This window comes from Oratosquilla oratoria, chromosome 40 (genome assembly GCF_046742065.1).
Source record: "Oratosquilla oratoria isolate Oo_2021 chromosome 40, ASM4674206v1, whole genome shotgun sequence".
Lineage (NCBI taxonomy): Eukaryota > Metazoa > Arthropoda > Malacostraca > Stomatopoda > Squillidae > Oratosquilla > Oratosquilla oratoria.
Window position 1 is genome coordinate 21,133,848 of NC_134816.1, and position 16,327 is coordinate 21,150,174.

A 16,327-nucleotide genomic window follows, 5' to 3' on the forward strand; every position below is an offset into this window, starting at 1 on the left:
AACACGTCCCCCGCGGTGCCCCGGCCACGAGGCGCCGGGGGACCTCGAGAGACAGAACAAGGACCAGGAAGGCAACTGGACCAGGGGGAGCAGCTTGAAGAAGACCTGGCCAGCCGTAAACCAAAGGAAGAATAATATGATATAAAGTAATGTAAGTCCTGCCCGCCGTGGAACTGAAAGAGTCCCGGCAGAACCGTGGGAACCAGGCAGGAAGGAATCAAGATGAAGAAGACTTGTTTTCGACGGAATTCATTCATCTTTACCTGAATCGTCAGGGTCTTTTCAATATAAAAAGCAAAGAATTTGCTTTGATAAGCGAAATAAAAGAACATGAATATGATTTGCTAGATGGATGATTAAAGGAAAAAATCCATCTGCAACTAAGAAGCCAAAACAAGAAAATATCAATTTGAGGAGCTTTCAGGAAAAAAAAAATTTCTTGGGCTTGTGGAGAAATACATATTGAGTATTTCACGTCTTCAAAGGCAGACATGAGTAGACTTTTTAAGGACAATAACTGGAAATACGTTTGCTCCAACAAATGACCCAATGACCTGGATGTGGCCTCAGCTCCTTCGATAGCTTTTAATAATTTTTTGTGCAACAACTCTTTGGCTTAGATATATCTTTAGTTACAACAGATGAAGCTGCTATATCCATGAATTATACTTGTGCACCGTTCGTTTGTGAAACTAAGTTGGTCCGCACATTACGCGTGTAGTGAACAGAGTCCCCCACATGTGCTTCTACACGATATTTTGGCTTATAGTATCGCCGCTGCAGAAATGGGATGGACAAGGAATGTATGTTTTGTAGAAATAGCTGGCCTTCGGCCTTGTATTACATTTGTGTAGGTTAAGTCCATATTACGCCTGTACTACAGGCATTTGTATCCTCATGAAAGCACAACCTAGGCCCTGCCAAGCCATGTTTTTGTTAGGATGGGTCGTTTGCTACTTTAACATACACAGAGCACATATATAAGGATGCCAGGTTTTGGTGTCCAGCTCAGTTCTTTTCTGTACTCGACATAAGTGGTGCATGACTCAGGTCACTCTGCGGTCACTTTTGTGTTTAGAGCAGGGCTCCGAGTCCTGCCCGCGTCGACCCAGCCTAGGTCGACACTCGCGCTAACCAGAATAAAGCCACCAAACTCACTCGAGTTTCCTTCACTCCCTCGGCACCGAAATACAAGTAACATTCTCGTAATGTTACACGCGCAACATGCTTGAACTTAAGGTTTGCCGGGACGTACTAATGCGAGTAAAGATGCGGAGAGGCCCAGAAAAGGACCGGCCTGCCGGGGGCGGGAGGAAGGTAAACAAGACCGGCCTGCCGAGGCTAGGTCACGTTGGTTCCCAAGAGCACTGGACAGGTGGGCGACAAAACGTCGGCCTAAAATGAACATGAATTTGCCGCAATTGACATGATACCTGCATCATAAACTTCATTAGCTTCTTTTGGACCAGAGTTTATGTACATACACACACACACACACACATATATATATATAAATATATATACATATATATATAAATATATATACATATATATTATATACATATATATATACATATATATAAACATTATATATATATATATATATATATATAAGATCATCTGACGTTAGCCAAGAAAAAAGAACCTAACTTCAACATCCCATTGCCGCCACGAAGTGAGAATTGAGAAACTGCTAGTAGAGCAGCAAGCCCTAAATGTTATGGCAAGCAGCTTTTTTTAATGTTTAGGTCGGCTCCCTGCCTGGCCATGACTGTCAGGAACCAGCGCAAGAAGCACAAAGTGGGCCTCAATAATCGAACTCATGACCACCTGCTCATGAGTTCGACAAGACATCCACTGGGCTACCGTGCAGCCCTAAAACATATATGTGCTAAAACTATTCTATTTTTTCAAGAAACTGTAAAAAAGGAGTTTCATCGTCGAACATAATCTGTCGAATTGGGCTTGGAACTTGGTTTTCCTTAGCTTAGTCTTTCCTTAAAATAAAGATTAAAGGCATTTTAAAAGACGTCAAGTTTATTGTGAAGAAATGAAAGTCAAGGGAGAACCGAGAAAGCTTTGCAGATTGTATCACGGACCTCCAATCGCAAGAAGAAGGGTGCAGGAAGGACGCGCAGGCTTCCGTTCTCACCTCACTCAGAGCTAAGAGAGCTTCCGTTTCCGTTTGTCTTAGGGGATGGCATGGCCTTCGTCAGGAGGAAGACTTACTCGGTCTTCTTGGCCAGGGTGTAGGCGATGGGAAGACCAGCGTGGGACCAGGCAGCGGGCCATTCACCGGGGCTGTAGGTGATGGTCCTGGCGGTCGGGAAGGAGTGGTCGAGAAGAATGGCAGTGCCGTGAAGGTCGAGGGAGATCACGGGGTTGATGAAGGGCTGGGGGTCAGCCTCGGCCTCGCGCTTGGGGCGGACAGCAACCTCGGTGGCCTCAGCCTCAGCCTCAGTCTCGGAGGTGGAGATGGTCCTGATGGCTCCTGGGGTGGTGATCATGGGCATGACGGGATTGTAGGCGAAGGGGAGGGCTCCGGCAGTGATGGGAGCTCTGATGGTGGTGGGGATGGTGGCAGTGGTGTAGGGGGTTGCCCAGGACCGGATCGCCACGTTCATCAGGATCTGAGGGTCAGCCTCACGCTTGGCACGGGCACTCTCGGCGGCCTTGCTCTCCTCCGGCACCAGGAGAGGCCACGTGTTGAAGGCGCTTTGTGTGTAGGGCCAGGCGGCGAAGGGAACGGTGGAGGGAACGGTGTAAGTGATGGGCTTGATCTCCTCTGTCTTGACAGACACGATGGGAGAGATGGGCAAGCCAGCGTTGAGGAGAAGCTGAGGATCAGCCTCGGGCTCGGCCTCAGCGGCCGCCAAAGCAGCAAGAGCCAAAAGGATCTGTCGACGGCAAACAAAAATCAGGATTTATATTTGCTTCCACTTGATCAAGGGACATAGCGACACAATTCATGTACAGTTATTATCAGAAGAAGAAAAGGGGTTACACCAATGGTATTCAGTAGTTGACTGTGGGGCTTTGAATCAGGACATAAAATAAATTGTGGCGAAAGAGAAAGATCACAGGAGAGGAGAGAATAAGATAGTCTTTTACTCACCAGGACCTTCATGTTGTCGAGACTCGGCAGGACGACTCACGATGCAAGTGACGGTGTGACTTCTTTTATACCCCAAACATCCGCTGACCACACCCCCACCTCGTCCGCTCAACCTGTTGCACAGGTGTCGTCAATCCTGTCGTCAAGCGCTGCTGGTCATCACGTGATCCTCAACGGTTTTTGCTTTTGTGTTTCCAAAACCCTCAAGACCTGCCATGAATAGAGACAAAAGTTCCTTGGAAAAAAAAAAAAAAAAAAAAAAAATATATATATATATATATATATATATATATATATATATATATATCTGCGTTGTATTTCAAAAGTAAGAAATATACATAAGGTTGATTTTTTTCGCTGGGAAAGGTAGAGTTGTAACAACTTGAGCCACGAGTGTTATGCAGTACATCTATAGCACAAGAACACTAGGAAGGTGTCTCTGAAATAATCATCATGAAAGCTTGTTCCTAGGATAGAACCAAATAGCAAAGATAAGGGATAGGTGCACTAATATAGAAATAAATGCTATTTAAAAAATGGACATATAAAGCAGTCAAGTGGATAGAGATATATGGCATGCAACTGCGAGGTAGTTTCCCAGGATGTTAAAAGGAAAGGGCATAGAATGTGTAACAGTGGATTGCCTGACGACTCGTGAGTCTCCAGATTGCTCTTGAGTATGTCCTGAGGATCCACGGGCCTGAGAGTGTCCTGCTTTCCACCGCGACACCTTTGTTCAAACCATGGAGGAGGCCCATGCGGGCACAGGAACTCCGGCCTGCCTTTTGGCGAGCCTTTCTCTCCTCTCCAGCAGAGCGTCAGACGTCTTGGCGCTTCGCGACTCGGCACCGGATCCTGTTCCCGCGCATCAGGACACCCGGGTATGGAAACTGGTCCACCGACGAATCGTACAACAACGGTATTTGACGACACGCCTGTCATGAGTGCATGGGAGATTTGCAAGGCTCACTCTAAACACGGAGTGAAAGAATCTAATGACGTCTCTTCAGGGGGCGCGGAGAATAGTTATGGATCCGATGCTGTTGTCAGTCACCTATGGAACTGAACTGAGTTAGACTACGAATGTACGCGAAACTGGTTGACTGTTTTACTTTTTTTTTTTTTGTACAAACCAGACCCGTCGATATTGTACATGTATGTCCGTCGTATGTTGTATAGTGTATTCATGCATGTGAATTGAAAGATGGCCTAAAATTAACCAAGTACCCAGGTCAGTTTCGAATGTGCTTGTTTTTATTTTTGGAGTTGTCCAGCCACAAAATATAGAATTATTATACACATGGTTATGATAGGTACTGATGGCAAGGTCGCACTGTGCAATATATATATGTGTGTATATATATATATATATATATATATATATATATATATATATATATATATTATATATATACTATTATATATATATTATGTATTATGTATATATTATATACATATATATTATATAATATATTATATAATATTATATATATATCATATATATATATTATATATATATATATATATATGTATATATATATGTTTCGTGCTTTTTGGTGTTCTATTTGACTTGTTATTCAGAAAACACGATGTTCCAAACATTATCACATTAAGATTTTATATTATCTTACCTACGTCCATCACCATTAAATCTCAGTAAGTTCGATAACAAAGTGTGTACATTTGACACGTCTCGACTAGTCTCTTTCTCACTGAATCCTGCCCAAGATCTAAGAATATAAGGTCTAACCACTTCCGACCGAATTTCGAGGGAGTTGGCGCAGCGAGCCCGTGAACGTTACTTGGCTGTTCAAAGTGGGGTTAGCGGGACCTATAGCTGTCAGTTGAAGTTGGTCCGTCGTTCGAAAATGACGTCGCCTTCGCTCGCACCGCTCCACTCAATTATTTATATTCTGACAAATATTATATAAAATATATATATATAATATATATAAAATATCATAGTTCCTGTCTATATATATGAATATATAATATATATGATATATAATATATATATATATAATATATAAAATATTATAGTTCCTGTCTTCCTTGGCGTTTCACAGTTTTCTTCAATGTATCACAAAGAGAAAATGGACGCATCTAAATGACGTCAGAAGCTGCGCAGAACTACTCCAGCGATTAGACCTGTTTACTTAGACCTTGATCCTGCCTGTACTCAATTTGTTCGCATCTTTTCCTCCTCTAGAAGTTTTGGTGACAATTCCTCACACAGTCTTGTCCTTGGGCTAACGGATGCATACAACGAGACTTTGGCAACGTTAGAGTTGTCTGTGGTTTGCCGTCTCTCCGAGCGTCGTCCACTCGGATGGAAGTGTCTGTGAGGAGTCCCGCAAGGCTTTCTTTTGGGTCCTCCGATCACTTTCACCCAAAATCATCCTTGGCATGGAACTCTGGGCGTCTCCCAAGACAAACGGCCATTTCTTTTCCTTCTTCCATAACCAAAAAATCATTACTTTTCATTGAGTTCTTTTCTTGTTCACTTTAATGAACGGATTGTGTATATCCTAGATTTTGAGAAGGCTGCCTAAGATCATTGGAATACATTTCATGCTAACATCTAGAAAACTATCGCCCCGCATCCATTTTCTTTCTCTTTGCGTCTTAGGAACTTGGATAAAAACAAATGGACCTACTCTTCTTCATTCTATTTTCGAAATGTCTGGTAACACTCCCCGTCATACCTCAGGTTTTCTATCCTGTAAGAATTCGTATCAACTGCGTTCTCAATTTCCCCCCCTCCTTTTTTTTGTTTGTTTGTTTGTTTGTTTGTGTGTGTGTGTGATTCACCTGGGTCTTTAGATCACGTGTTGGACTCGTGATCGACAGCTATTTACCTCCCAGAAGAGAGCTCAGAGCTCGTATGACCGATCTATGGGTAGTGCTGTGACCTTACTCTAGTGGAAGTCGCTGGAAATAAAGTAGCCCCATTAAAAAAAAAAAAAAGGAATTACGATTCTAGACAATCGTTTGACGATCATCGTTGAACGATAATCGCACCGAGCAAAACGTAACTTTGACAGTGATCCTTATTCATTCTCGAGCCGAAATAAGTTTCTAAACATAAACGAATGTTGCGTGACTCCGACCCGTAGGGGTGTCGCTCAAGTCTCCCTAGCATACTGAGTGCAATAAACTTATGTAGTCAATGCCCTGCGTGGGGTTTTGAGAGAAAGGTTCGCTACAGACTCCCTCAGGTAGGACGCGCAGGACCGGCGGGTAGTACTGTGTAAGAGGGGGTTTTCACGGTCTAACGGTTCGCCGAGCGCGGTTCGACAGACACGTGTTTAAAGTGACGTGTGAACATGTGACCGGGGTATTTGGTTGTCGAACAACGTGTTCGACAACCAAATACCCCGTTCACACATCACTTTAAACACGTGTCTGTCGAACCGCGTCCGACGAACGGTTAAACCGTGTAAACCCCCTCTAAGAAACAAAAACTTGTTTTGGAAGAATCAAGCCTTTCGCTGCCCAGGGTCTTCTTCTTCAGCTGGACAAAAGCTTCTGGAAGCCTCCAGAATGAATAGCTACATCGTGAATAGCAGGGTAAACGGGTTATCACACTGGGCTTCTTCCACGGGCTTCTTCAACAGCGCCGACAGTTGGGAGTTCTTTTGAGTTTTTAAAAAGGACTTCGGTTACAATATTTGAATTTTCAAATCTCCAAATATCAATTAATTATCTTTCCGTCATATATAGCAAAGCTGAATGACGAACTGAGAGATTGTAAAGCTACAAGAATGATAGACATACTGTTTTTAGAGAAGCCTAGAGTTCTGTAAGCGAAGTCATATTCTAGTTACTCAAACGGAGGTTAGAGGGAGGATGTGGGAAGAAAAACAGACCAGTGTGATGACCCCTTTATGGTTGAAAATAGGATGTTTTGGGGGGAACTGCCTCCTGGACATCACGAAATGTACAAATCTCGATCTATATGGACGTCAAGGTGAAGGTGAAGAGTACTCACTAAGAAGAGATTGACCGCGATAAAAAAAAAAAACCGTTATCTTTGTTCTGTATGCACGGATACCTATACTCGAACTCGGGGTTTAGATATTACGAGTCGCTCGCCGCATTGATACATAATGAAGATTCACAATAAAGTAATGTCGTAGCACATTCACAAAGCCCGTGGAGTGTCGGTCACGTAACCTGAGCTCCCCTTGTTTCTACTTCTCATCTCACTTTTTTGTATATATGTATATGTCTTCTACTATGTACTCAATCTGCTGAAGAGGATCACAGTTAGTGATCGAAATATACAGAACTTCCGACGTTAGTGTTTTCTTCTTTTCCGACGTTGAGATGAAAGTTTATAATAAAGATGATTAAACAATATGTGACAGTTGAACATCACAGAATTACGTAGAGTAACTCGGCCCTGGTAGAAACATTTTACGCCATTATCACTGGTTGAGGGCTGAACGTGCCAAAGTCCCCATCGACCTTTCAGTGACTAAATTAAGCAAAGACCGGATCCTTCTGGATGTTTTTGAAGAGGAAGAAGAACAGGTGGAGGCCGGCACCTCCACAAAAACAGACGCTGTCTGTAAAACCGAACCCTCGCCAGGCAACAGCGAGCTGGGTAAGAGTGATCTTCCTACCTTAAGCGAAAGGATGAGTTGAGTTTTTGTTTCTAGTTAGATCATTTAGATTTGTGGCCGGTTTCTCGACAGTGTGTGTGTGTGTGTGTGTGTGTGTGTGTGTGTGTGTGTGTGTGTGTGTGTGTGTGTGTGTGTGTGTGTGTGTGTAAGTGTGTGTGTGTGTGTGTGTGTGTATTCACCTTGGTCTTTGGATCACGTGTTGGATTCGCGATCGACAGCTATTTCCCTCCCAGAAGAGAGCTCAGAGCTCGTATGACCGATCTATGGGTAATGCTATGTGTGTGTGTGTGTGTGTGTTTTCTTTGGGTAACTTATAATCGTTGTGGTATTTGTCTGTTGCTTAAGGAATCGAATGCAAACCTCAGTGTCATTTTTTTTATGAAATGCATTTTTTTTTTTCATTTACAGGTGACGAAATCATAATAACTAATGGGGTATCCTGCTACTGTTTGGGCTCTATGGGTGATGTGCACTTAATGGGCAAGGAGTATGTTGAACGGGACAGACAAATGAGTAACTTCAAATATTTAAGAAAGAGAACCGGATTGTAGGTATATGATAATGAGACCAAGGTGACGAAAGTCCCAAGAGGTGGACGAGCTGGCAACTTCACTGGCCTCGGATGGTTTGTCGACACATTTGAATACTTGGAATCAATAGCAGCATCAGAAAACGAGGTGAAGATGAGAATAGCCGCAACATCTAGACATAGATATATCAGGGATTCTGACCAAATCCCCACATCTAAGCTTATATCGAGAAACATCAAACATGTGTTACTATCGTAAGGCTAATTTCTATATATATGGTTGTAAAACTAGGCGACCTAGAAAATCGAAGATGTATTTATGGCCTAGTAAGAGGTGAGCATTTAGAAAAATGGAGAAGTGTACAAGATGTAAAATTGAAATAGGTTTCTGGAGAATTACCACCTATTACAAATTCCATGAGACCCTAAATGTATAGGTCGGCTGGCCATGTTGCAAGAGTGGGAAGTGACAGTTTATCAAAAACACAACGTGATGACGAAGCCTTAATTATTACGACGTTTCACTTGTTACAAGTTTATCAAGTACTTAATAAAGCTGTAGCAAGCGAAATGTCGCACTAATAAAAGCTCCGTCCCCACATTTGGTGTTTATTTGGATAGATTTGTCAACTACCAACTTCATGGTCAAGAATATACTGTAGTTCGAGGCTAGATGGAAAGATGCTTATTTTGAGATCCTAGCATGTTGTAGGGCGACAATGTGTAGAATAAATTGATGTTGCGAGGGCTGGAGAAGCCAGGACTCGCAGTAATGGTTATAAACTGGAAAAATCTAGATTTAAGAAGGAAATAGGCAAGAATTGGTTTACTAATAGGGTGGTCGACGAATGGAATAAACTTAGTAACCATGTAGTAAGCGCTGAAACTATCAGTTGTTTTAAGAAACGATTAGACAACTTTATGGATGGGGATGACAGGTGGTGATGGATACGGAGCTGCCTAGTGTAGGCCTTGTGGTCTCTTGCAGTCTCCTTCATTCTTATGTTCTTATGCTTATTTTGAGATACTAGCATGTTGTAGGGCAACAATGTGTAGAATAAATTGATGTTGCGAGGGCTGGAGAAGCAGGACAAATGGTAGATTATGGTGCTGGATTGCAGGCATGGACAACTTCCGTTGAAGGCAACAAAGGACCAAACGGTGTCTCGAGCTTCAGGAGTGAGCGAGAGCAGCTAACGAAATAATTAAGACAAAAATAGAGTTAAGTGATCGAAGTGTACAGAGTGGTTTAGTAGGATAGAGAATGGGAAGTGAGAATATAAAGGAAATTAAAATCTACTGGTGATGTGTTTCAGTTGATGTTATTGAAACGTTTAGAAATAACTACGAGGTTAAGATGTCATCGTGTGTTTAACAAAAACAAAACTGGTGGAAAAGAAATGAGACATTAGGCAGGGAACGATGATATGCAAACAATAAACAATGTTTGATATCGATGCGGACTTATAAAAAAAACAAGACTGAGATCATCCCTTCAGGTTGGTAAGTCAGTATAAACCAAGTAAATGAACGGTGGTGTCAGGGATAAAACTCAAAAATAACTCAATTTTGAGAGGGTCATAACTCATAAGGAATGAGCAATTTCCAAGAACACACCAGATTAAAGGATGTCCTGCCGGTCGGGAATTGAATGAGTTACCACACCCCAGCTTCACAAAAGAGGAAAATCATAAAGAGATGTGATCTTACATAAGTATCTCACCGGTTTTTGAAGAGGATCACGCCCTTTCTTAAAGAACCACTTCTCTCCCTTGTTAGACCGGCTTCACCTTAGGTGAGACTGTGTTGGATGCTGTGCACCGTCAGGGCAAATCGGATTGTGTGTGCGTGTGTGTGTACATGTATGTGCATATGTGTGCGTACTTGTATGTGTGTGTCATGTAGTCATACGTGTCCCCGTCACAAATATCACCTTGCCCGTCATGCCCTCAATTTCCGGCGCCTATTCCCTCTTCATCACAAGTACTGCCTTCTGCATCTTTTCAAAATTTGTATTTTTAGGGCTTGAATCGTTTGCAATGTTAGTCATTTATTCAATCTGTATGATATAAGTGGAAGTGACTCTCCTGGATTTGATGAAATATAGCCCGCATGTCCTTGGCTACCGCGAATTGACTTCGGGGCAGGACCAAGTTCGCTAGTAACAGAGATCGTGAACATAAAGTCTTTGTTCTGAATCCCTGCAGGATTAGTCATTTGTTGAATCTACTTGATATTTCACTTGCTATTTGAAATTTATCCACGCGAATATCACTGCTATGTTCCACAAATATTATTTTTCACGTTAATCAAAGCGGAGTGACAGTGGGTTAGACCCAATCACGGTGCTAAAGGTAGTAACGACGGAAGGATCTGTGTTATTTTCTGAGAGTACATAAAGGTCTTCTACAGTGTACATAGTTGCGTTTTGTTTAGGAGAAGAACGTAGCATGTCAGTGATTCTTTCATAAAATTTATTACTTGGCCATATATAATGGGTATGAGGTATAGGCTTAAAGATTATGCAGGCGACACATTTATTTTCATTGACATTCTTAGGCATCTCTTTGTTTTCTTCCATTTAAATTATATTTTTACATCCTCACCATAGCTAATCTGGTTCCTAAACTAGTCATCCGATTATTTAGAGACTTTCCTTGTATTTATTTTATTTTAATATATTTATCTATTCATATATCTATTCATTCTAAGAACAAAAGTTTTAATCTGCATCATTTGTATAAACTCTCGTGGTCACCACTGCTAATTTGAATTGATAACGCTCGCAACTTATTATACATAACACTTCAAAATATACTTCTCTTGAAATTCGGAAAGTTCCATACCTTTTTATGTATCCAGTTTGCATCACTTCGAGCTTTTGAGTGAAGAAGAAAAGTAATCAAGAATCAGAAGATCTAGAGGTGATTGACAACAAGATCACCAATAGAGGAGATTGCAAAAAAAAAAAAAAAAAAAGCCTACACTAGGCAGTTTCATGTTTCTTAAAACAACAAACTTTTTCAGTGCTCACTAGATTGTTACTAAATCTATTCTATTCGTTAACCACTCTGTTGAAAAAAGAGAATATTTACCTTCATATTGGGAAATGCATGTTTTATGTTTCTGGGCTGCATCACTTGAGGGCTTTTGGTGAAGATTCAGAAGTCATCACGGGTTACAAGATAACCGGTAGCGTTTGACAAGGTCGCCGACGCTGGTGACTGGGTACATGGAGGTGCACGGATAGATTATATAAGCAGACAAAGAACCGTTTTCAATGTGAGTCGTCCTGCCGAGTTCCGACAACATGAAGGTCCTGGTGAGTAGAAGGGTGACTACTAACGTAGTTAACTCTTTGTCTTTATATTTCTTATTCAATAAAGACCAAGGATAAACTGTGATGAGACAGTGAAGTACTTCGTTGTATATTGCGTCCGTCCAAATGATTTAGAGTCAGGGTAAGGTAGTTGTAAATACCTATTTTCTTTACCATCGACAGATCCTTTTGGCTCTTGCTGCTTTGGCGGCCGCTGAGGCCGAGCCCGAGGCTGATCCCCAGCTTCTCCTTAACGTTGGCTTGCCCATCTCTCCCATCGTGTCTATCAAGACAGAGGAGATCAAGCCCATCACTTACACCGTTCCCTCCACCGTGCCCTTCGCCGCCTGGCCCTACACACAAAGCGCCTTCAACACGTGGCCTCTCCTGGTGCCGGAGGAGAGCAAGGCCGCCGAGAGTGCCCGTGCCAAGCGTGAGGCTGACCCTCAGCTCCTGATGAACATGGCGATCCAGTCCTGGGCAACCCCCTACACCGCTGCCACCATCCCCACCACCATCGGAGCTCCCATCACCGCCGGAGCCCTCCCCTTCGCCTACAATCCCGTCATGCCCATGATCACCACCCCAGGAGCCATCAGGACCATCTCCGCCTCCGAGACTGAGGCCGAGGCCACCGAGGTTGCTGTCCGCCCCAAGCGCGAGGCCGAGGCTGATCCCCAGCTCCTCATCAACCCCGTGGTCTCCCTCAAGACTGACGGTACTGCCATTCCTCTCACCTACTCCTTCCCGACCGTCAGCCCCATCACCTACAGCACCGGTGAATGGCCCGCTGCCTGGTCCCACGCTGGTCTTCCCATCGCCTACACCCTGGCCAAGAAGACCGAGTAAGTCCTCCTCCTGACGAAGGCCATGCCATGCCCTGTGACCAACGGAAACGGAAAGCTCTTAATTGTGACTATGATGAGAACGGAAGCCTGCGTGTCCTTCCTTCGCCCTTCTTGCGATTGGAGGTCCGGGGTAGAAGCTGTAAAGCTTTCTCGGTTCTCCCAGAAATACCCTCGCCTTTTATTTCTTTACAATAAAATCATCATTTCTGACAACATGTTTGCTTCTCACACACAGTTGTGTCGATACCTTGATTTAAGCTCAAAAGTGAAACTATCCTTTCCATAAACTTATGAGATGGCCTCCAAGCAAAGCCACAAAACTTGCGACCAAAGGAAAAAGATGTTACAGAAAACACGACCGCTTCTAGTCCTGGTCAGGTTTTATTTCTTGTATAAGCGTTTGGAAGATAATGACCCGTCAGAATCCTCTGCCCCAACCAGGTCTGAAAGATGGACAGATATCCTGGAAACGGGATAGTGATGGCAGATGTCTCAAATCAGTTTCGAAACGACTAAACTGCTTTGCATAGTAATCCCTTGAAATATGGAAATTATATATTCTTATGCTCAAAGAGTTGCAAATAAATCAAAATTATTATAAAGGAGAAATGAAGGTAATACATTTCAATTTACTGTTCGTAGGATAGGATTACAGAGAGCAGGACACCTAGTCCCATCACTCCGTCCCACTTTAGCTGCGTTTTACGACCCTCAGGGTGAAATGCGGTGGCAGAATTCTTCCACCTACCACAGGGGGCAGAGGGAAAAATAAAAATATATATTCAAAGAGGAACAATACAGTTCTAAGGGGTAACAGCATACAATAAGATATCATAATTTCTCTAGAAGCAGATATTTTCTCTAACATCGAAAAAAGTATGTGTGACTGTTCCTTAGGGGCAACCCAGATTGTCCCTAAAGTATCGGCTGCATGCTACTGTACAATTAATACTGTACAATAACATGGAGCCAGTGCGCGTACAGGGCTTATAGATTTAAGTACTTGGGGTTGCATGTGGCACGAAAGGGAGGAGTCGGGGTGGAGGTAAATTGTAGATTGAGAGAAGGGTGATTGTGCCGACGACACTGTATGGGCAGGAGACTTGCTGTTTAAGAGAGGCAGAGAGGAGAAGTTTAAATGTGTTTAAGAAGAAATGTCTGAAAAGTGTGATAGGGGTTACAAAGTTGGATAGTGTGAGAAACGATGAGGTGAGGATGAGAGCAGGAGTAGAAAAAGAGATGGCAGATAGGGTCAATGGAAGAGTATTGGGGGTGGTTCGGACACATGGAAAGAATGAGTGAAGAAAGATTAGTACAAGAGGTATGTGAGGCAGAGGTGTATGGAACGAATTTGAGGGGACGACTGAGGATGAGATGGATGGATGGGGTGAAAGGGGGTTTGAGCAAGAGGGGAATGTCTGTTAAGCAAGGAGGGGAGTCGGTAGAAGATAGGGGCAAGTGGAAAATGGCTGTGTATAGATGATACTTTGATGCAAGGAAGGCAGGGGGCGGGGGTTGGGGGTTGGGGGTTGGTGCAAGTGAGTAGAAAGTGGCTATGTGTGAATGATATTTCAACGAAGCCCGAAGGGATTTTTCCCATTCTTCTCTATTTTCCGCAGGAGGGGATAGAAAAGGGGAGCGCCGAGTGAACCGGTGTTGCTGTGGATGTACTGCGCCTCGCTGCAGTGATTCTGACCCAGGATACTGGTAGGATAACCCTTCATCCACGAAGAGCTAAGATGAGATGGAGACAAGGTTGGTGTATGGGAGTGGAATGGGTTGGAGTAGGTACGTGCCTTTTGACTTGACTACCTCACTTATAAGGAAAAACCCTTGGATTGATAAAAACTTCAATTGTTATCCCACATGTCACTAAGGATGATGAAAGTATAAAAGTTTTAGTTTAACTACAAGATCCAGATGATCTGAATGACAAACTATATGAATTGATTGATTATCGTTATTTAAGAAAAGTATTAGAAAGCAGACTATGCATACTAGACAAGAGAAGCGATGCCTTGATATCAGGAACATACTTCTCCATATATCATTTATTCCTAGAATGTGTGTATCCTAGAAATGAATGAATAGTAACATTCTAACAACCCACTTGTCAATGCCTTCTAAAATTGTCTATAACTGAATGTGTAACGTGTATCTGTTATTCCAAGTGGTTTGAAAGTAATGTTGTATATGGGAAGAATTCCTAGATATATGAAGTATTTTCTTTCTTTTATCTAATTGATTCGTAGCAGGGAAAAAATGTATATCCACGATTTTTTTTAGTATTTTTCATTTAGCACTATAAGCATTTCAAGCAACCCAAACGTACATGTTAAAAAAAAAATAATAATAATAACATGGATTTCTTTGAGTTTAGATGACCTTAAGCTTCTAACAGGTACAGAACATTTTTGAAAATTAATAGAATAATGTGCAGATAGCCAAAAGAATAGTAAACAAAATGCTTAAAGGAAATTGGACTGTAATAGTTAAAGCAGGAAAGAACAAGTTTAGGAAAGAACAAAAAAGAACAGCAATATCAGACATCTGAAAGATAAAATGGATATGTGTAGAGGAAGAAGAAGAACACAGAGGCTGATGACTATGTTTACTGTCCTCACGTTTACTTTCATCTGATTTTTTTTAGTCAAAGGCAGCATGAATACAGGTGAATATTTTTTCCAGGTGTCTTTATTGAATATAAAGTAATGGTTTCATATAAACTCTTCAAATTTCAACATTTAGTCCATCCGATCTTTTAACTGAAGAAGAAGGAAATTCAGTGGAGAATTTTCTGTGTTTATTATAAAGGAAGGACGAGGAATAATTGTTTATGATATGAAACGCCCAGAGTTCGACGACAGAGGCAACTTCGGGTGGAAGTGGTCGAAGGACCCAGATGAGGGCCTTGCGGGACTCCTCACTGATATTACCATTCGAGTGGAAGACGCTCGGAGAGACGGCAGACCACAGATCCCTCCATTGTTACCAACGTTTCCTTGTATGCATCCGCTTGCCCATGGGGATAAAGATAGCTTTGCAGATAAGAGACTTACTCGGTCTTCTTAGCCAGGGTGTAGATGATGACGCCGACAGCGGGGATGCCACTGACAATCGGTAAGGAGTAGATGAAAGGGAGGGCAGAGTCCTCGGTCCTGACGGAGACCAGAGGGTTGATGAAGGCCAGAGGATCAGCCTGACGCTTTGCACGAGCGGCCTCTTTGGCGGCCTCCTCGGCTGTGGCCATGATGACCAGAGGGTTGATGGGGTATATCAAAGGCATGCCAGTGTAGGGGACGCTAGCGATGGGCACGGCAGAGGGAACGGTGTAAATGATGGGCTTGAGCTCCTCACTCTTGACGGAGACGATTGGCGAGTTTATGAGGAGTTGAGGGTCGGCCTCACCGGGCGCAAAGACAGAAAGAGCCAACAAGACCTGTTTGGGGCGAATGGGGACCAGTTGTTCGCCTCCATTCAAAAGACACACCGAACCTGCCCAAGCAACCGAAATGAAATGAACACAACACTGATTTGCCTTCCGAATCTTTTACTTTTCTCTTCGACCTGCCGCACGGCCAGGAGAATGCACTCGGCAAACAGAGTTGGCCTTCTGCGAAGAACTTAGACTTTTCGTATTACTCATCAAGACCTTCATGATACCAAGCAAAACGATGACACGCAGTGGACATCGGGCAATACGTGGATCCTTATATACTCTGCTCGCCCTACCCATATCCGGTAATTTTGCCGCCAAGAGGTTTGACTAGCTGTCGTTTTTGTTTTCTTTCGTCCGCAAATTGCAGAAGTATCGTCACAGAAACTTCTAGAGGAGGAAGAGATGCGAAAGGGATCGGTGAAAAGGAGAGACTTGCGACTTGCTAGGTA

General features: G+C 43.0%; 1 protein-coding gene across 1 annotated transcript; it reads right to left on the reverse strand.

Moving 5' to 3' along the window:
* Positions 1-2,067: 2,067 nt before the first annotated feature.
* LOC143020572 (uncharacterized) lies at positions 2,068-3,324 on the reverse strand. Its single transcript, XM_076177005.1, has 2 exons — positions 3,116-3,324; positions 2,068-2,897 (listed from the first exon to the last, which is right to left on the reverse strand). Exons 1-2 carry the CDS (start codon positions 3,125-3,127, stop codon positions 2,226-2,228), a joined length of 684 nt encoding a protein of 227 aa, XP_076033120.1. The 5' UTR covers positions 3,128-3,324; the 3' UTR covers positions 2,068-2,225.
* Between the last annotated feature and the right edge of the window lie 13,003 nt (positions 3,325-16,327).